Here is a 21,579-nt window from a genome sequence, read left to right as displayed (position 1 = left end):
CATCCAAGTAAACAAACACATAGTGCTTAATGATGTCCCGGAGGACATCATTGATGAGGTTCTGGAAGACGGCTGGAGCATGGTGAGCCCACACGGCATCACAAGGTATTAAAGGTATATTAAGGTTGGATGGTTGACCTGTAACAGAAGAAAACAAATATCTAAGAGGGGAAAGTCACTACTGCAGCAACCCTCTGCATGCCCTCTGTAGGACTGGGTTGCACCAGGGCTACTAATGCTAGCTATTGATGTGCTCGTGGGGGGGGGGGGGGGGGGGCTGAGCTGGTTCCACTGGAAGCGGACTATGCAGCATCCTAAACCTGCTGGAAGTTTAATTCACTGTTGCGTCTCGGGGCATGGGCCGGGCTCTTTTTAACCAGTTATCCATTTCCTCAAATGGAAATGTTGAACCTCGCCTTAGCTACGACTGGCTATACTAACTAGCTACCTTATCCACAACAGTAGACTGCTCTTGTGATAAAAGGCACGTGTTAGGGAGTGCATATATTTTCCTGCAGAGAGTAGGCTACGTAAATGTGATTGGATGTCAATTATTTGACCGTATTTCACATACCGTGAATCCTCAAATTGTGTCCGGGGTCTTAAATTTACTTAGGCTGCACAAAGCACAGGCCTTTATTCGGGGCAGGCTTGTATTTGAGGCAGGCCTTTATTTCTTATTAGGCTTCTGGTGTAGAATTTTATTCTTAGAAATAAAGTAAAAGGCTACACTTAAAATGGGCCAACACTGTTCAACACTTCCTGTAACCGTTCAGAAATCAATTAGTGTAGGCTAATCAGGAAACACCGTTTGGTAAGTCATAGTGTCAGTCTTAACAGACTTAGTTTATTGCAAATATTCTCAAACACAATAAATCACATGCACGTCCAGAATCCATAAAATAACAATTTGCCAGACACGCCTTCATGAACAATAACAAATTAGCATAGATAACAGCAAGTTAAGGATCTTTTTTTCCTAAAGTGCGTTTTATTGTGAGACATGCGTTTCGTTTGGAGCAGCATACCGATAGGCTATCAAAAGATTTTCGCTTTGGTTTGGGATTTAATTTACTTTTGGACTGTTTGATTCTATTGCTAAATGTTGGGACTGGTGGGCACTGAAATCTGGGGGGTATTTTATGGTTCACTGTTAAGTTTTATTTAGTTGAAAGAGTGTCGGGATTTCCACCTGTCTGTTTATTGCGAGCCAAGGCAGCCGCTTTCATTCATTCATTAAACGTGCGCTGTGCTGTAAATACATGGAAACCTTATTGCGTAGCCAAGTAGCCTAAATTGAGTTAATTTTTATTAAATTCGTAGGCTGGAATGCCTCGCGGCAACAATTGCGTTTAAATGTATACTGCTTCAGCCTTTGGCAAGCTACTTAGAAGGGGGCGGCAAGCAACTGGTAGCTTGAGAGCAACGTGTTGGAGACCCATGGTGTAGGACAACGACTTTTCATTGGCAACAGTATTAAACCAACCAACAATATAAAATATTAAGAAGAGCTCTTTTATTTCATTGAGTTAAATCAAAACAATGTCTTCTAGTGCTCATGGACTGATAGCCCTACTGGTAGGCAATATTACCCCGGCTTGTATTTTGGGGCCGGCCTTTATTTGTCCGAATCGGCCACGCCCCCGGCTATTATCCGAGGCCTGGCTTGAAATAGAATCCCGAACACAATTTGAGGATTTACTGTACTCACCTTATTTCACTGTTCATTTTCCGCAGTGAGATTGGAAGGATATTGAAATATATATCTTTCACAATTTTGGGGAAAAATGTAAATCTCTGATTTTTTGGATGTACCCCCGATGCTGTTGTGCGTTGTTCCACGTAAGTATTGTATTCTATTTTATGTTGGCCAGGGCTCAGTAGTCTATCATTATCCATTGGATATTGAAAGCAAAAATGATTTGCTTTCAGCAAGAAATGGACCATTACCGTTACATAAAAAATATATCAAATTGTATGATGATCTGTAATGACATAAAAGTAAGATTATTAAACTACATTTACAATTACATTTACATTTTAGTCATTTAGCAAACGCTTTTAATCCAAAGCGACTTACAAGTACATAGGTTCTTCCACAAGTTAGAGCATCACATCCATAACTAGTAAAAGACACATGAAGTGCTGTTCGAAACAAAAAATACAGTCATCGTAAGTGCTATTTTTTTTATTATTTTTTTTGGGTTAGACAAGAGGGATATTGGAAAGGGGGGGGGGGGATCAGGAGGGAAGACTAAGGTACAGTTTGAAAAGGTGTGTTTTTAGTCTGCGTCGAAATAGGGGGAGGGATTCTGGTGTCCTGACAGTGGTAGGCAAGTCATTCCACCACTGAGGAACCAGAATGGAAAACAGGCATGAATGAGCAGCTCGACCACCAGGTGCTTGTAGCTAGCTGGGGAGTAGGGAGTGATTAAGGATTGGATGTAAGGTGGGGCAGTCCCCTTTGCAGCCTGAAATGCCAACACTAGGGCCTTGAATCGGATGCTTACGGCAATAGGAAACCAGTGGAGGCCAATGAGGAGTGGGGTGACATGAGCCGACTTGGGCTGACTGGTCATCAGGCAGGCTGCAGCATTCTGGACCAGCTGGAGGGGCTTGATGGCACAAGCTGGGAGAGCGGCTAGGAGGGAGCTGCAGTAATCCAGCCGGGAAATGACGAGCGCCTGGACTAGGAGCTGGGTGGCTTTCTCCGTCAGGAGAAATATTGTAGAGGAAGAACCTGCAGGATCTGGCACTGGAGGATACATGAGGAGCCAGGGTGAGGTGGTTATCAAGAGTCACCCCAAGATTCTTGGGCGTATGGGAGGAGGATACTACAAAGTCCTCAACAATCAGTGAGAGGTCGATTGCTGGAGAGGACTTAGCAGGGATGTAGAGAAGCTCAGTCTTGGCAAGATTAAGCTTCAGGTGGTGGGAAGTCATCCACGCAGAGATATCAGCCAAGCAGGCAGAGATCTGTGTGGTGACCTGGGTATTGGGGGGGAAGAAAAAAAAGAGTTGGGTGTCATCGGCGTATGAATGGTGAGAAAAGCCATGGGAAGAGATAACAGAACTAAGAGACATGGTGTATAGCGAGAAGAGGAGAGGACCAAGAACTGAGCCCTGCGGGACTCCCGTTTGTAGGAGGTGGGGGTCAGAGACTGAGCCCATCCGAGTCACCTGGTAGGAAAGACCAGAGAGGTAGGAGGAAAACCATGCTAGGGCAGATCCAGTCAGCGATGAGAGCAGAATCTCTTGGTTGACTGTATCAAAGGCGGCCGACAGGTCAAGGAAGATGAGGACAGGAGAGGGATTTGGCTTAGTACAAAAACTGATGATTCGTCACATGTAGTTAGAATCATGTAGGCAATCATGGTAAAACTGGCCCTTGGCATTTTTCAGCTCATTGGCTCATGCAAGCTTGAATGCAAGGAAGTTATATGATAGAATGCCTGAAAAGTAAACTTACCAGTGATAAAGTGATCCGAACAAACTTGTAAGTATTTCATTTTTTTCTGGTGTAAGATCTCCTAGCTACTTAAACTGTAAATCTGCCTCGCACTTCTTTCTGTTGACAGTCTTTGCTTTTCTTCTCCCTGGAGAGTAATAATCTGTGAAAAAAGAAACAAATGACTTGTCTCTCTCTAGATCAGTGCGATTTAAGCAACAATAAACTGTGCAGAAATGAATGAATCTGTGTTATCACTGTATTATGCTTTGTAGTTGACCTGAGGTTACAAAACCAGTATAATACATTCAGTTTTATGGGCAGGTTGTCCTCCAGCATGACAGATGAGTCATGGTCACATGGTTTGTGACGTGTATTAAGAACAATCCAAAGGCTACCACCTGCTTGTTCAATAGATGCTTTGTTCCTACTACAGAATATACACTCACTTTATTAGGTATTTATTCGATTTTAGCATTAGCTTTTTTAGACTTATCAAGTCGCCACTTATAGGTTTGATGTGTTGGGTGTTCAGAGATGCTCTTCTGCATACCGCTGTTGCAATTTATTGTGGTTATTTGCATGACTGTCACCTCCCTTCTGCCTTGTTTTTTGTTTTTCGCACCATTCTCTGCCGACTCTTGAGACTGTTGTTCGTGAAAATCCCAGGAGATCAGCAGATTTTCCCCCCATTCTGATGCTTGATGTGAACATTAACTGAAGGTCCTGACCCCTATCTACATGATTTTATGCATTGCACTGCCAAATGATTGGCTGATTAGATAATCGCATGAATAAGTAGGTGTATAGGTGTTCCTAATAAAGTGCTCAGTGAGTGTATATATACCTACTTACTGAATATATGTACAATATCGCTCAGATCGGTAGCCGAAGCATGGATATGTTATCCATGGACGTGGCTTTTGATTGAAGTTTTGTTTGCCATCGCGATGAATGATAAATGACACAGTAAATGGCAAACGTGGTGGTGATGAATGATACAAGCCGGCTGTTTTTTAAAATAAAATAAATACCGCTGTAATCAAATCGCATACTGCATTTTGTGTTGAGTGTGTTGAGTTTGCATGCGATGTAGTTTTTTGTTAATTCACCTTTTGCGTTTTCATGATTACACATATCGTTTGATAATTGTCAATGTGGCACGGAATAGTTTCCATCGTTTTGTACGTAGCTTGAGATAAAAGCGTCTGCTAAAATGTAATAAAATTTTATTTTTTAAAACTGTGAATGGAGTGGATATTGTCATTTCTCTGTATCTGTATGTTTTTGCAAGGGGAAAATAGTGGGGGAAAAATCGGCAAGCGGAAACACGTGGGTAAATAGGAAGTGCTTTGCATTGCGCGGGTCCTACAGTTCTGTGGTATTACTGTGTGAAACGAAATGTCGGGTAAGTTACACATTTATTAAAATCCTTTTAATCTAAGTTGGTATTACGTCAAATATATTAATCACCAATACGTTTAGACAACAGTGGACTATATTAGAAAATGTATTTGAAAATAATCCAGAATGTTCAGCACAATGTTGCTTTAATGACGACATGTGGCTAGCTACCTCGCTAATCACGTAAGGTTAGGCGCTTCGGTTCTAAAAAAAACAAACAAAAATCAAACAAAAAAATCGCATGAATTGCAACTGACCAGGAACGGTTGAAGATGTCTTAATTCACACTATAAACAGTTTAGTAATAACCAATTTAGTTCGTTTACAACGGATAGAAACCCCCCTGATGCTGCCTAGCTTGTTGGCTTGCTATCACTCGCTAGTAGAAGTCGTTTGCTGCAACGCTGCTAGTTCACAACTATCTAATCCTAGGTTGTACCTTTTAACGTCGAGCTAACTATGCAGTAAACGATTCTTCGTAATACACAGAAAACAAAACTTTATGGACTTTGAGCGTATGTTATCTTGATAGTCCATTACAGTTGTTACCCGGTAGCAATGAACCACTCTACTTGTGGCATAATTGCAGTATCAGTTAGCAAGTTCACTAGTTAGCCCAAGTTCATAACGTTACTTCAGTGTTCATCCTCTGGGCACGGTACCACGTTGGAAATGTGTAGTTTTCATTCTTTTTTTTAATCGTGTCGTCGCATCCATTGAATATTGTCATTATTGCTTGTGTCAGACGTTTTAAAACTGTATTATATAGCATGGCATTTGTTTTGTTTTCTAGGGATGAATGCAATGGAGAAGAAATTGGCAGAATACAAATGTGACACCAATGAAGCGATTTGTCTGAAGCTAGGTGCGTAGTGGTTATTTGAACATTAATTTGAGGACTTGGAACCAGAGGGGCTTAAGTGCCATTTTGGGCGAATATGAGTTAAATATATTAATTGAAAGCTCTTGGTGAGCTTTATCTCATGCCGGAAGGACACCACTGTAATGTTTGGAGCCAGAAGGGTGTAAGTGTAACTTTTATGCCCTTCTGGCTCTGAACAATGCATTGTTAACAGAGCCTTAAGAGAGCCCTAAAGCCAAAATGGCTGCCAAAACATCAAAGTTGTACAAGCAGAGAAGATATCTTTTCACAGTATAAGAGGTTTTAATGAGTCTCGAGAAGCTAGCTGAATTGAGACAGCAATCAGAATCAGGATCAGCCATAAGTGATGAAGATGATATACACTCACTGAGAACTTTATTAGGTATTTATTAGGCTTATTTTTTAGACTTAAGGTTTCTGCTTCTGTGTTTCTAGCCACGTATTGTGTGTTCAGAGGTTTGACGCATTGTGTTCAGAGATACACCTTTACCACCGTTGTAATGTGTGGTTATTTGCGTTACTGCCACCTTCCTGTCAGCTTTGACCAATCTAGCCCAAGGTGTCAGGAACGCATCAAACCTCTAAGTGGATAGGCTACAGCAGTAGAAGACTTAAGTCTGAAAGTTTGCTCGAATAAATACCTAATAAAGTGGTCACTGAGTGTACATCACATTTCTTCCCCATTCTGACATTTGTTCTGAAAAGCAGCTGAACCTCTTGACCTTGTCTTCATACTTTAATACATTTAGTCGTCACATGATTGCTCAATTAAATATTTTGATTAATAGGCTGGTGTATGGATCTACCTAATAACCTGCTCCCTGTGTGTACATAATTCACATGACTTAGACATTTTCCTTCAACATAGCTTATCCTATTGTTTTCATTTTGATCTGGCAAACTGAAAACAGAGGGCACTGTATACATTGATGAATGAAGATTACATATACAGTTTTACACCTAGATGTGTTAAACTACTTAGCAGCTTTGTTATATTCTATCAGACCACCCAAATTTAGGTGAGATTAAAGTAAATAACACAGCAGAGCGGCATGGATGGTGCTGTGGGTAGCACTGCTGCCTCATAGCAAGGAGGTCTTGGGTTTGAATCCCGTTTGGCCGGGGCCTCTCTGTGTGGAGTTTGCAAGTTCCTCCTAATTAGTTTGTACACATTTCTCCATAAATTGGCAGACAGAATGCTACTGAATTCATCCTACTGCTACCATCGTGAGTTACATCATCAATACAGATTAGTAAGCCCACTCCAGAAGCAGCCATGCAAGCCCAAGCTATGACACTTCCTCCACCATGCTCAACTTGAGCATGAAGAAATAAACATACTTATTTCCCAATTAAACTTCATTCACATTTACCCTTCGGGTGTATATTTTGGTAAACAGACTTCATTTGGCCATTATATTTGTGAAATTACATGTTATTACCATTACGTTGTGTGATGCAATGTCACAAAAATGTTTTTTCATTCAGCTGCATTTAAGGGATTTTTGAAATTGGTCACTGAACTTTTTTCACTCATACGTGTCCCCCAGTGTTTTTTACGAAACTGAGAGGTAGATAAGGCAATATGAATCAAATTCAAAAGCGTTAAGTTTTACTTTATAGTTCTAGAATTTTGTAAAGATGAGGTGCTCACTGGACTGCTGTCACGTTTTTGAGGAAATGTTTCTGTAAAACAGGCATTTGAAATAGGATTGCATTAAAAACCTTTCACCGAAGGAATATGTGATCTGTAATTGATAGATTTTTTTCTAATCGTTAGTACCTTGCTGAACGTTACGGGTGAGACGGTTAAGGAAACTTAATAAAATAAGAGGATATTAAAGAACACTTGTGAAGGCGTTGCTTGAATCCTTTTGAGTAGAGCAGCCTACAACGACTCCTTTTGTTCCCCTTTTTGTATTTTGAGTTTAATGTTATTGTTTTAACTATTGGAAGACTACCTGCTGTGAGTGAGTCAACAGAGTAAGTGTAAAATATTGAAGATAAAACTTATGCATGTAGCATATGTTCTGCTTACGTTACCGAATTGTGTTGATGTGTTCGCAAGCTACAGCCGGGTCTGTGATATCCATTTCAGGTGTACTGTATTTCCTAGTTTCCCGTTCTTTATATTCGGGAAACTGAAGTTTTGCTTCATACTGAAGTAAAGGCAACAACATTATTGTTCATCCTGGTAGTTTGCTTCATCCACATACCAGAGTTTATTTCCAGCGGCAATATTATTGGTCACACTCTCCAAAATACTCCAAAAACAGGAAGGCTCTCAAAATAGATGCATTTTCAATATGAGAATCAGCACAAAAGCCTTTACCTGAAGAGGAATTGTGATCAATATTATACATGTATAATATTGATCACAATATGTATGATATAGTATATATACACAGTATTGTGCAAAAGTTTTAGGCAGTTGGGAAAAAATGCTGTAAAATAAGAATAGAAATGTTAATAGTTTATTTTTATCAATAAACAAAATGCATGAACAGAAAAAGTGAATGAACAGAAGAAAAATCTAAATCAAATCAATATTTGGTGTCACCCCCCTTTGCCTTCAAAACAGCATCAATTCTTCTAGGTATGCTTACACACAGTTTTTGAAGGAACTCGGCAGGTAGGTTGTTTCAGACATCTTGGAGAACTCGCTACAGTGCATCTGTGGATTTAGGCAGCCTCAAATGCTTCTGTCTCTTCATGTAATCCAGACAGACTCGATGATGTTGAGATCAGGGCTCTGTGGGGGCCATACCATCACTTCCAAGACTCCTTGTTCTTCTTTACGCTGAAGATAGTTCTTAATGACATTGGCAGTATGTTTGGGGTGGTTGTCCTGCTGCAGAGTAAATTTGCGGTCAATCAGATGCCTCCTTGATGGTATTGCATGCTGGTTAAGTGTCTGCCTGTACTTCTCAGCATTGAGGCGACCATTCATTCTGACCAAATCCCCAACTCCATTTGCAGAAATGCAGCCCCAAACTTGCAAGGAACCTCCACCATGCTTCACTGTTGCCTGCAGACACAAATTCTTGTACTGCTCTCCAGCCCTTCGGCGAACAAACTGCCTTCTGCTACAGCCAAATATTTCAAATTTTGACTCATCTGTCCAGACAACCTGCTGCCATTTTTCTGCACCTCAGATTCACTTGGCCTTAGTGCATAGTTGATTTTTCAGGTATGGCTGTTTGGCCACAATTCTTCCATGAAGACCACTTCTGAGCAGACCTCTCCGCACAGTGGATGGGTGTACCTGGGACCCACTGCTTTCTGCCAATTCTGAGCTGATGGCACTGCTGGGCATCTTCCGAATGCGAAGGGAAGTAAGCATGATGTGTATTTCATCTGCTGCACTAAATTTCCTTGGCCGACCACTGCGTCTACGTTCCTCAACGTTGCCCGTTTCTTTGTGCTTCTTCAACAGAGCTTGGACAGCACATCTAGAAACCCCTGTCTGCCTTGAAATTTCTGCCTGGGAGAGACCTTGCTGATGCAGTATAACTACCTTGTGTCTTGTTGCTGTGCTCAGTCTTTCCATGGTGTATAACTTCTGACATTAAACTGTCTTCAGCAACATCACCTTGGAAGCAGAGTTTGGCTGTTCCTCACCCAGTTTTAATCCTCCTACACAGCTGTTTCTGTTTCAGTTGATGATTGTGTTTCAACCTACATATTAAATTGATGATCATTAGCTCCTGTTTGGTATAATTGGTTAATCACACACCTGACTATATGCCTACAAAATCCCTGACTTTGTGCAAGTGTACCTAGAAGAATTGATGCTGGTTTGAAGATAAAGGGTGGTCACACCAAATATTGATTTGATTTTGATTTTCCTTCTGTTCGCTCACTTTGCATTTTGTTAATTGATAGAAATAAACTATTGACATTTCTATTTTTGAAAGCATTCTACATTTACAGCATTTTTTCACACCTGCCTAAAACTTTTGCACCGTACTGTATATATTTATAAAAAGACAAAGGACATGTAACAGAGGAATAATGAGTCCTAGTTAGCAAACTAGCTACATGTAAACATAACCATTCTGAATTATGCCACCTAAAATGGTGTTTGTCAGTTTTTTTAAATACCTGAATTGTTTTTTAAACCATCTACACTGTTTAGAAAAACTGTTTAAATAACATTTTATTTCATTTCAGCAATGGTTAGAACACCTGCTGAGTACCAAAATGCAGTTAGGGAGAGGAGAAAAAATGGAGGCCTTCAAACAAAAGTAAACTACATTAGAAAGAAACCGAAACAAAGGAAAAGGCAAAGGGCACTGGCAAAAGATAGGCAGTGAAGAAGGGGTTTGCTCCAAAACCTAAAAATCCTCAAACCTGTTAATCCCCATTTAGATCTAGTCAGACTCTTGGAAAGGCAGTAAAACGTACACTTAAATTCTTTGTCAAAGAGTCCAAAAAAAAAAAAAACCCTGTTCAAAACATTGAACTCTCAAATAAAATAAAAGTCAAGGAGTTCTAAGTGAGGGATGACATCTCGAGACAGGCACCATGCTGTGACCATTAGGGAGGGAGAAATGAGAAAAAGACTGCAGGAACAGCATCTTACAATGTTTGTTTTTGAGGCACACTGTTTCCAGGATGAAAGTCTTGCTACAGGTATATGAACATCGAGGTTTGCAGAGCTTCATCCTCCTCATGTTCTCTAATGCTCTGAGATGCTGAAATGTATTTGCTTGTGCTGATTCCATGGGACCACAAACTTGCTCCTGGATTGTGTGCGCTGTTATGTGCTCCGAGATGCTGAAAAATATTTGCTTGTGCTGATTCCATGGGAACACAAACTTGCTCCTGGATTGTGTGCGCTGTCATGTGCTCAAAGGGCTTCCTTGGCACATCAGATTTAGTTGATGCCTTGGTCTGCAGTGCTGAGAACCCTGAGTGCATGATGAATGCCTGTTCGTGCAGTAATGCAAAGTTGTTGGACATGCACATCCTTAGAAAACAGACCAACACCACTTGGTATACCTGGGTTACAGCAGGCAGAGTGCAAGTGTGAAGCTGGTATTCTTTGAAGACTTTAGATTCATCCAACAGCATCATCTTGAAGACCAATGGGAAAATGTTCTGCTTGTTCCAGGCACTCTGGCCATCCATCATGTGAAGCTTATCTCATGGGTTCAAGTGAGACACAAAGCCTAATCATCTGCAACAGAATCGTCTGTGCACTCACTTCTGGAGTGTACCCCAAAGGGTGTCAACTGCAACTCCAACACTCAAATTCTCGGATGGCCAGTCCCAGTCCTATTCCACAGGCATGAATATTAAACCACGGGATTGCCGTCTTGTCACTTTCGAGGCCACAAAATCCAGCTGGCTGTTTGTGGGATAAGTGACAGATCAAGACCCTGTGGCAGTTGAACTGCAATTCAGGAGGATAAATTACCATTTAGGGTTTGTGTACAACTTGCCAGTCAAAGAGGACAAATCATGGTTGACATCCCAGCAAGTTGTTCAGTCTTTGAATCCTTTTGTGGACAACAGAAGAAGGTACCATTTCACAGAGCCTGTGCTGGCTGACTAAAGCGGGATGGTTCAGAGTCAGGTTAATGCAAAGGCATGAAATTATTGCAAACATCTTCTTTCTGTGATTCCTGAAATTATATTGGTTATTAACTTGCAAATAGTCTTTAAAATGCTGATATGAAATATTTGACTTAGTCATTCAAAATCTGTTTTGTATTGAAGTATAGTCTGATTCATGAAGTCATTTTGTTATTTCAGGTGTTACATTGTCACTGTTAACCACAAAATAACATTTATATATGCATGCCTTTGTAATAAAATAAATTATCACCATTTGCTGTCGGTCTTGTTTCACACGAATGTATTCCATAGTAAAGTAAAACGGAGCAAACAAAAAGTTATCTAATCTCTAAATTAAACTACATTAATCAGTGGTCACACAAGACCACGGAATGCTGTGTCTTTGGAAAGCCGGAAATGGAAATAATCTGTATTTTCACTAATTGCTTGCATTTTTTGATAAAATGTTTTGGCATTCTAATTTATTACTGCCACACAGGCTTATAATAAAAAAAATCCGAGGAGCAATTTGTGTTTTCTTTGCTTGTGTTTTGCGCAAGTTTTTGAAATCATTGATATTTGGTGGCCACCCAAACATTGTAAACCCTTTCAGAACTGACATTTAGAAAACCATCTGACCATTTCAGATAACAATACATGTGTTATGATAAAATTGCAATGGAGTCGCATCCATAGCACTGGTATTTCCTCATAAAAATCAAGACTAAATCATGAGTATTTTCAAAATTGCTGTTTTTATGTTCAGACAAGTCTCCTAAATTGTATGGATATCACACTTTGCCTGTGAAAATGACTGTCTTTTTGCATCACATCATAACGCAAGTAATTCTTTTGGCCCTTCCACTCAAGTCAAGTGGATTGGACATTTTGTGTCCAAATGTCACATCCATAGCATTGGAATTGCCAAAATATTGGTCTCAATCCAAAAAACTTTGTTCCATCAGTCTTCATCAAATGGTTGATTGAGATACCTTCACTCCTGCCCTGTGGAGATTGTTTGTCATGAATCCTGACTAGGATGTTTTAGGGTTTTTCTTCATCGCTCTGACAATGCTTCTGCCATCAACTGCTGTTGTTTTCCTTGGTCAACATGTTTGATGTCTATTGTTCAGTACGCCAGCAGTTTCTTTCTTTTTAAGGACATTCCAAGTTGTTGTACAAGCTATCTCCAATTCTTGTGCAATAGCTCTGATCGGTTTCCCCAATTTTATAAACTTCAAAATGGCTTGCTTTTCTCCCAAAGCTCTCTGGTCTTCATGTTGGTTTATTTTTACGTAAATGCAGTCTTCACAGGCAGAACCCAAGGGTAGACATTCAGCGCTATTTATTGTTTTACCAATCAATCTTAAAGGACACATCTAGGCACAAGAAATACCTGTCAGTCATGTGTTCTAATACTTTTGCTCACCTAAAAATTGGGTGGTCTGATACAATAGATGGTATGTTTAAATTTGTTTAACAAACCGAGATAAAAATACCAGGAAATAAAAACAGAAATTCGGATCTATCATCTCATGTACCTCTTTTGACCTCAAACTTAATTGTGTATAGCAAAAACAAAGGAATTGACCTATCTGTTCCAATACTTTTGGAGGGGATCGTAAGTGATTTTTATAAATTGATGATAATCTGTTTACTTGTGACAATAAAACTTACAATATATACAGTACTGTGAAAGTTTTAGACAGGTGTGAAAAAATGCTGTAAAATAAGAATGCTTTCAAAAATAGTAATGTTAATAGTTTATTTTTGTCAATTAACAAAATGCATGAACAGAAGAAGTGAATGAACAGAAGAAAAATATAAATCAAATCAATATTTGGTGTCACCACCCTTTACCTTCAAAACGGCATCAATTCTTCTATGTATACTTGCACACAGTTTTTGAAGGAACTCGGCACGTAGGTTTTTTCCAAACATCTTGGAGAACTAGCCACAGTTCTTCTGTGAATTTAGGCAGCCTCAAATGCTTCTGTCCCTTCATATAATCCCAGACAAACTCGATGATGTTGAGATCAGGGCTCTGTGGGGGTCATACCATCATTTCCAGGACTTCTTGTTCTTCTTTACGCTGAAGATTGTTCTTAATGACATTGGCTGTATGTTTGGGGTGGTTATTCTGCTGCAGAATATATTTGCGGCCAATCAGATGCCTCCTTGATGGTATTGCATGATGGATGAGTATCTGCCTGTATTTTAATTCTGACCAAATCCCCAATTCCATTTGCAGAAATGCAGCCCCAAACCTGAAAAGGAACCTCCACCATGCTTCACTGTTGCCTGCAGACACTCATTCTTGTACCTCTCTCCAGCCCTTCGGCAAACAAACTGCCTTCTGCTACAGCCAAATATTTCAAATTTTGACTCATCTGTCGAGACAACCTGCTGCCATTTTTCTGCACCCCAGTTCCTCTATTTTCGTGCATAGTTGATTCACTTGGCCTTGTTTCTTTGCCGGAGGTATGGCTTTTTGGCCGCAATTCTTCCATGAAGACCACTTCTGACCTGACAGTAGATGGGTGTACCAATTCTGAGCTGATGGCACTGCTAGACATCTTCCAGCAGTAAGAATGTGTTTTTCATCTGTTGCACTAAGTTTCCTTGGCCGACCACTGCGTCTACGGTCCTCAATGTTGCCCATTTCTTTGTGCTTCTTCAACAGAGCTTGGACAGTACATCTAGAAACCCCTGTCTGCCTTGAAATTTCTGCCTGGGAGAGACCTTGCTGATGCAGTATAACTACCTTGTGTCTTGTTGCTGTGCTCAGTCTTGCCATGGTGTATGACTTCTGACATTAAACTTTCTTCAGCAACATCACCTTGGAAGCAGAGTGGCTGTTCCTCATCCAGTTTTAATCCTCCTACACAGCTGGTTCTGTTTCATTTAATGATTATGTTTCAACCTACATATTAAATTGGTGATCATTAGCTCCTGTTTGGAATAATTGGTTAATCACACACCTGACCTTATGCCTACAAAATCCCTGACTTTGTGCAAGTGTACCTAGAAGAATTGATGCTGGTTTGAAGGTAAAGGGTGGTCACACCAAATATAGATTTGATTTAGATTTTCCTTCTGTTCACTCACTTTGCATTTTATTAATTGATAAAAATAAACTATTGATATTTCTATTTTTGAAAGCATTCTTCCTTTACAGCATTTTTTCACACCTGCCTAAAACTTTTGCACCGTACTGTATTTTGACTGATGTCAAATATCATTTGTCACATGTGCCCCTCACTTACGGGCTAGGAAAGGTAAATTGTTGGTGCCAAAATGGCATGTGACTTTTTTGCCATAATGTTAATTTTTTAAAATTATTTTTATTTTGTGCAGTATCAACTACATTTTTGTAATTGTTCCATTTGAGTTGGGTAACCTGCGCCTTCTCCACAGTGCGTTTCCCTGAAGATATAGAAGATGAAAGTACAACATTCCATCCAGAGTACAGTCACCAGCTTTTTGGGGATGAGTAAGTAATATTCAGGAAAAACACAGTACATATCTTCATGGTTGAAATATATAATGGATTGTCACATAACTGTTATTATCATTTACAATTTAAAGGCTTAAGTTTGCACTTTTCAACCAATGTGACTTGCAGTAACACACATTATGAAATTGGTGCCATTGTAAAGAAGTGTGGGGAAAGGTCTGAAAAGCAAAGGAAGATTCATTTGAACATGTCTTTCCTATTTAATTTAGGCATCCTCTTAAGAGCTGGAAATTGGCAATTGATTGTGAGGAAGGTTGTTCCACCATTGGGATTGGGTCTAGGGCAGATTCAAGACCACAACTAGCCTAAATGCTGTAGGGTGCACACAGGCTGGACATGCAGTTGGCCAAAGGAGGTCAAATGGGGAGATCTGTGGCTGCATGTATAATGAGTCTTGGAATTATTCCAAACTATCACATTGAGAGCTTTTAAGACAAAAACCAATCCCAGCTAAAAGTTGCAAAGTACTTGCATGAAGCAGCTCAGAGTAATTCTCTAGCAAATAGATTAATTTGGGGGGAATTTTCTATAATATTCTGGACTTTAAATGGTGAGGTAAATGTTAAATGGAGAACTCTATACTTGTATGGAGGACCTGCTCTGCCAAAATAATAAATGGAAAAATGTCTCAATATATAGATCAATTACATTGTGCAAATGCATTTTAAATGTAATTATTGTAAACAGAAATATATTTGTGAATAAGTAAATGAGCAATGAAAGTAAATTTTCCCCCCCAATTAAAAAAAATATATATTCTGTATTTTATTCTCTCTTTTATTTCTGTTTTAATCTATTTTCACTTAATTTTTTCTTTGTCCATATGATCATGAGGGGGCTGTCCTGTGGTTGACAACTAACTGTTGATAAACCGTTGAGTACAGAAATTGCTCCCCCCATGGTTGCGCTGAAAATACATAAATGACTGCACAGTCCACACACAAAGAATCAGTTTGCGTTTGTATTTGATCTTCGGATTTCGCAAGTGCTTCATTTGCATCAGAAGATGTGGCCAGTGCCTGATTTGCATCAGAAGACAGTGTTTTCCCTGGCTGTGGTGCTGTGACAGGGAGGGGGGGGAGGGGGGTTACCTCCAAGAAAGATGTGTTATTTGATAAAAAATTTAAAAAAATTGCGGACCAATCATTGTGGACCTTGACCATATTTGTGAAAAAAGGACAGATTAAATTTGATTTATTTAAATGAATTGCATGTATAATCTCAACAAAATTAGCTGATGCATTTAGCCCTCCTGTCTTTGTTGACCCTGTAAAACCTGACCAGCTTTGTGTAAGCTAAATTTCCGAATTGCTAAATGGTAAAAGCACAGACCAAGAAAAACTCTCTAAATGCATATGGTTCGAAAGATGTCATGGCAGACATTTTTAGCTTGAGCGCTGCTCATTCGGCTTGGCTGATTAACAAAAACTCTTAGGCGCTACAGTGAAGTCTTATAATGGCAGGGAAAACCTGGGAAGATGTGGACAGTGCTTAATTTGCATCTGACGATAAGTAGCCAGTGCTTCAATTGTGGCAGTCTGCTGGAAAAGATGTCGGTGGAATGCCTACCGAGACGGGGTTTGCATCACTGCAAATAAAACTTTGAACCCTTGCTACATCCTGCAGTACTTACCAACTTCTTCTGCAGCAATAGGAGGATTAATTGGAAAAAGTATCCACAACCAAGAGCTCCAGGAGGGCAACTAAGTGACGATCAAGTAAATATCTCGCTAACAAGCTTTATCAAAACATTGGTTGTGAATACTTCTTCCAATTAATCCTCTGGGTTAGCTTTGGCTGCCTCGTCCTCTGTTGTCTGTCTCTCTCACTCATGCAGTTCTTCCTCTGTAAATTCCAGTTAAAAACTGTAAGGTTGTGTTTCTTTGTCAAAATCGAAAAGCTCATCCTCTTACTCAGCAAAGTCAGAGCTGTCTTTCATATTGCTCAGGCTAGCCAAGTTATGTTCCGTGATATTTTTATGCTAACGTTGCCATGTATTTGTGGGAGTGTTATGTGATCGCCTGGATGGGTCAACGTCCATAAACCAGTCTCTGCGTTCAAGGGTGGAGTTTAAGCACCTGTTACCGTCTGGAAAACGTAGGGTGGAGATTCAAGCCGAACATGTCCAGTGTTTGTTTTGAGAGGTTTTGCCCCATATCTAGGCTACACTGACAGTGTTTTCAAAAATGCCAACACATAATTTAAGCATTAAATCCAAGTAAGCTGAAGTGGAGAAAAAAAACGTGACAGTGCTCCTTTAACATTAGCTCATCGCTATAAACATGAACTTAACATTCACTAAACAAATACAAGTTAGCTAGCCAACGTTAGCTTTTGATGTTCGCTTATAAAGCCAGACCGGGATGTAACCTTACAAGCAATGTGTTATAAAGTTTGTTAACTTCATGTTCGTTGGTCCAAATGGAGCTTTAGAATGTAGACCACTGTGTATGCATGTGAACTCAACAATACATTTCTCACGGAAAACATAGTTTGTCCGCCTTTTTACTTCACAGCAGTGGTGATAAGACTTGTAAGACCTAAGTGCTAGTGTATTGTTGGCCTGGTACCAAAATGAGGTTAGTTTGAGGAAGCTAGTATACGCCAATAGCACTAACCTACACAATGAGCTTTTTAACAGTTGGCTTCTTGGTCAGTAGAAACAAACGCATTCAATTACGGTCAATGGCACCAAAGGTTTTCCAGCATCCATAAACAGAAAAGTCGAGGATCGATTTAAATCTTTAAAAAAACTGGCATCTGTGGGCCAGTGGTGGAAGATATACCCTATACTCTCACATTTGCCACCTGGTGGTGGTTGTGTGAAAAACAAACCCTAAACCATAATGGATTATGGGAAATCTTGCTCCAAATGACTTTGCAGCCTTTTACAGGCCGAAATGCAATACGACTGTTGGAACCGTAATTATTTTTTCCCGGCAGGCAAAATTCTTATCGGCAAATGAAACATCACTGTAGGTTAGTCAAATGGCTTCCTAGCTGCCTCTGCTCTTCGTCTTACAGTGGCGATGCAGGTTCTTATTTAATGAAATCAGATGCAACTTGAAAAAAGCAGCAAGTTCATCTATTCATACAGTTCAGTGCATTCAATTAATATATTATATAAGCGCACCAACAGCTGAAATGTGCATGTTTTGGACCCAACGGGAGATACCAAATTGGCGTGCAGCTATGCAAGCCCAAGCTTATGATACTTCCTCCACCATGCTTCACAGATGAGCTTGTATGTTTTGGATCATGAGCGGATCCTTTCTTTCTCCTCACTTTGGCTTTTCCATCACTTTGGTAGAGCTTAATCTTTGTGTCATCAGTCCATAAATCTTTGTTCCAGAACTTTTGTGGCTCATCCCTGTACTTCTTTGCAAATTGTAATCTTGCCTTGCGATTCTTACTACTGATGAGTGGTTTGCATCTTGTAGTATAGTCTCTGTATTTATGCTCCCTTTGTCTTCTTCGAACGGCTGATTGAGATGCCTTCACCCCTGCCCTGTGGAAATTGTTTGTGTTGTCACTGACTGATGTTTGGGGGTTTTTCTTCACAGCAATATTGCTGTCATCAACTGCTGTTGTTTTCCCTGGTCGACCTGTTTGATACCTGTTGCTCAGTACGACAGCGATTTCTTTCTTTTTCAGGACGTTCTAAGTTATTCACTTGATTTATAAGCTTCTAAGCTAAGCTTCAAAATGGCTTGCTTTTCTCCCAAGACAGGTCGTCTTGTTGGTTATTTTTTCGAACACACATGCTGTCTTCAAAGGCAGAACCCAAGACTAAAACCAAGAGTAGACATTCAGAGCTATTTATTGTTTAACCAATCCATCTCAGAAGACATAAACACCTGTCAGTAACATGTTCCAATACTTACAATACCGAAGAATTGGGTCGTCTGATACAAAAGCTGATATGTTCTGATTTGTTTAACAAATTTAGATAAAAATACCAGGAAATAAAAACCCAAATTCGGATCTAACACCTCGATTGTCTTCATTATATGGCAAGAACAAAGGAATTGACCTATCTGTTCCAATACTTTTGGAGGGGACTGAACAATACACACATCCAGTGTGAGTGTAGCACTTCTATCTGCCTCGAACTGTGAAGACAGTCACTGTGTAGGGATTAATGTTCATTTAAATTTCATTTAATCTTTTCTTTGGCTGCAATGGTAAATGGGTGGCATTTATATAGTTATTTTAATGGTTGGCATGTACAGCCTTTATCCAAAGTGCTGTACAATTGATGCTTCTCATTCCCCTTTCATTCACACACTCAAACTTGCACACCAACGGCGATTGGCTGCCATGCAAGGTACCAACCAGCTTGTTAGGAGCAATTGGGTTTAGGTGTCTTGCCCAGGGACACTTCGACACACCCAGGGCGGGATCGAACCGGCAACCCTCTGACTGCTAGACGACAGCTCTTACCTCTTGAGCCAATGTCACCCTCTATAATGGTATGTTTTAGTTTGTGGGTGCACACATTAGCTTATGTAAATGCATGTAGCTACCAGACTCATTTATGGATACACTTATCACTGAGAACCATATTGTACAAACAGTATTGTGTAAAGACAGTTCAATAAGAAAACGCACACAATTTCACTAGTTCAAATTTAATATTAATTATCACAGTGTAGGGGTTTGTTTGTTTTTGGTGTTGCATGTCCTCTGCATTCCTCGTTTTCTGTGACTTCTGTTTTTCCTCATGGCAAGAACCACTGAACTGTTAAGGACCCAACCTGAGGGCAAGCCCTGAGGTAGCTTTTAAAATGCCTGAACCCTGTGTCTGCGCTTTTGCTCTGCAGCAAGGAGCGTACATTTAAGAGGGTGGTTACATTAATAAAGTGCCAGTATTGTTAGCTCCAGGTAAATAGTTAATTGATTGCCCTCACTTAATTGTATGTTGCTCTGGATAAGAGCACCTGCCATTAATGTAATGTAATGAGTGCAACATCATAGGCCTATTTGTGAAACAATTATTCTTCCACTTCAAGCAATTATTTAGCAAGATAAGAAAAATATTTGTGAATCTCATTTTGTGTTTAATTATGAGACAATAATAAAGAGAACTAACTCTAATATTGTTGCATTTAACTCCCTGTGGCATTTAAACCCCATTCAATATTAGGGTTATCGAATAATTTGTGTTGGTTGACTTATGGCTTATTGTAATGTTATGTTGTTTTTTATGGTTCACAGAAGATCCGTGTTTATTTGTTGACATGGGAATTCAAACTACCGGCAAACTGAACGTAGCATTACACTATGCCATATCTACATAAAAATAAACAAAGCAATACATAATTTGACAATTGTTGCACACAATATTAGCAAGCAAGCAATATTAACAAGCAATCTGCAGCCATTTCAGGGGGTTAAGAATGCGAGCGCCGCAGGGAACTGAATGCTACAGTGGGCTACTATGGTTATCAAAGAATTTCTGTGCGTTTTAAATCTGTAGCTGTTGGTTTACTTATGGCTTATTGTTTCTTCATCCTTGTTTATTCGTTGATGCACAAATTCAAACTCAGCAAACTGAACATCGCTTTCCACTATGCGCTATCTACATAAAAATAAAGCAATACATTTTCATTAGGCTATTTATGCATTGGATATTGAAAGTGAATTCCCTGCTTTCAGCGACAAATGGTCCACGTTAATCTCACCACGATTGTCCCGTGCCATGTAAAATGCATTGGCAAAGCTTACTGTTCCATAAAATTTTATAGAATTTTACAGAGACCTGTATTGACATAAGTAAAATTATCAGTCCAGTCACCTGTGGTAAAATAGACCCAATGTTATCATATTATATTAGGCAAATATAGATTTATTAGATTTGAGTGCACAACCCGGTCTGTAACAAAGTTCTTCGGCAGCGTATTTACAGATTTCATGCCAATCAATTCTATCAGGCAGAAGCTACAGGGAAGAGGGATGAAAACATGAATAATTATAATTTTAACCAATGCATTTAAAAAAAAAAAATGTCATGATCGATGTAGACTACAGGGACTTATCTACGTATCTGCAACTGTGATGTTACACTGCACAATGTACATGTAAATCTTTAATTTGCTAATTAGGCTATTATCTGACTTACAATGTTGACATTTAACCATTAAGTAATAAAGTTTGAAAATGCAATTCAACTTGGCACTACTCCAGTTATATATAAAATAAAAGATACGACCCCTAGCGGTGATAAGCAGTAATCGGTTACACGGTTAACCATTTAAAAAAATGTAATGGCCTCCGTTTACAAAAACTGATCACATCCCTGATGATAACCCCATAATGTAGCCTACTTCTAATTTGTTGTCCTGATTTTAAGTTATTTGTTGTTCTTGGCTCTGTTAAGTCATGAAATCATTTGCTAAAAATTACCACTATTTATTAGGTCGACTTATAAAACAGGCTGAGCTTTCAAAACTGCAGTGAAAGGGCACTGCGCCTCCTCCCTCCTCCTCCTGGTGTTGTGGACCATTGTAGTGAATTGCTGGAAATTATTTCATTTTATTATTATTATTATTATTATTATTATTTTATTTTTTTACAACGACCGGAGCTAACATCCACCGAAAAACATGGGATTTGCCTGCCGAAATCCAAAAGACCTCCAGAATCCCATGCTCATTGAAAATGTAGCCATTTTGCATAGATTTGGACAGATGTGTTAGATGGTGCTCTCTCCCACCATCATCAAATACGGGAATATCTTTTGGAAGTTCCAGAGGCTTATATGCC

General features: G+C 39.5%; 1 protein-coding gene across 1 annotated transcript in view; it reads left to right on the top strand.

Annotated features, from left to right (window-relative positions):
• The first annotated feature begins 4,743 nt into the window (after positions 1–4,743).
• hat1 (histone acetyltransferase 1) overlaps positions 4,744–21,579 on the top strand; it is a 75,351-nt gene continuing 58,515 nt past the window's right edge. The window contains exons 1-3 of the mRNA XM_061235222.1: positions 4,744–4,856; positions 5,646–5,717; positions 14,715–14,790. Of these exons, the coding sequence (XP_061091206.1) occupies positions 4,850–4,856; positions 5,646–5,717; positions 14,715–14,790 (155 nt within the window). The 5' untranslated portion in view covers positions 4,744–4,849. The remainder of the gene's footprint in view (positions 4,857–5,645; positions 5,718–14,714; positions 14,791–21,579) is intronic.

This window comes from Conger conger, chromosome 3 (assembly GCF_963514075.1).
Source record: "Conger conger chromosome 3, fConCon1.1, whole genome shotgun sequence".
Lineage (NCBI taxonomy): Eukaryota > Metazoa > Chordata > Actinopteri > Anguilliformes > Congridae > Conger > Conger conger.
The sequence above is the reverse complement of the archived record's forward strand: the minus strand, read 5'-3'. Positions and strand labels throughout refer to the sequence as shown.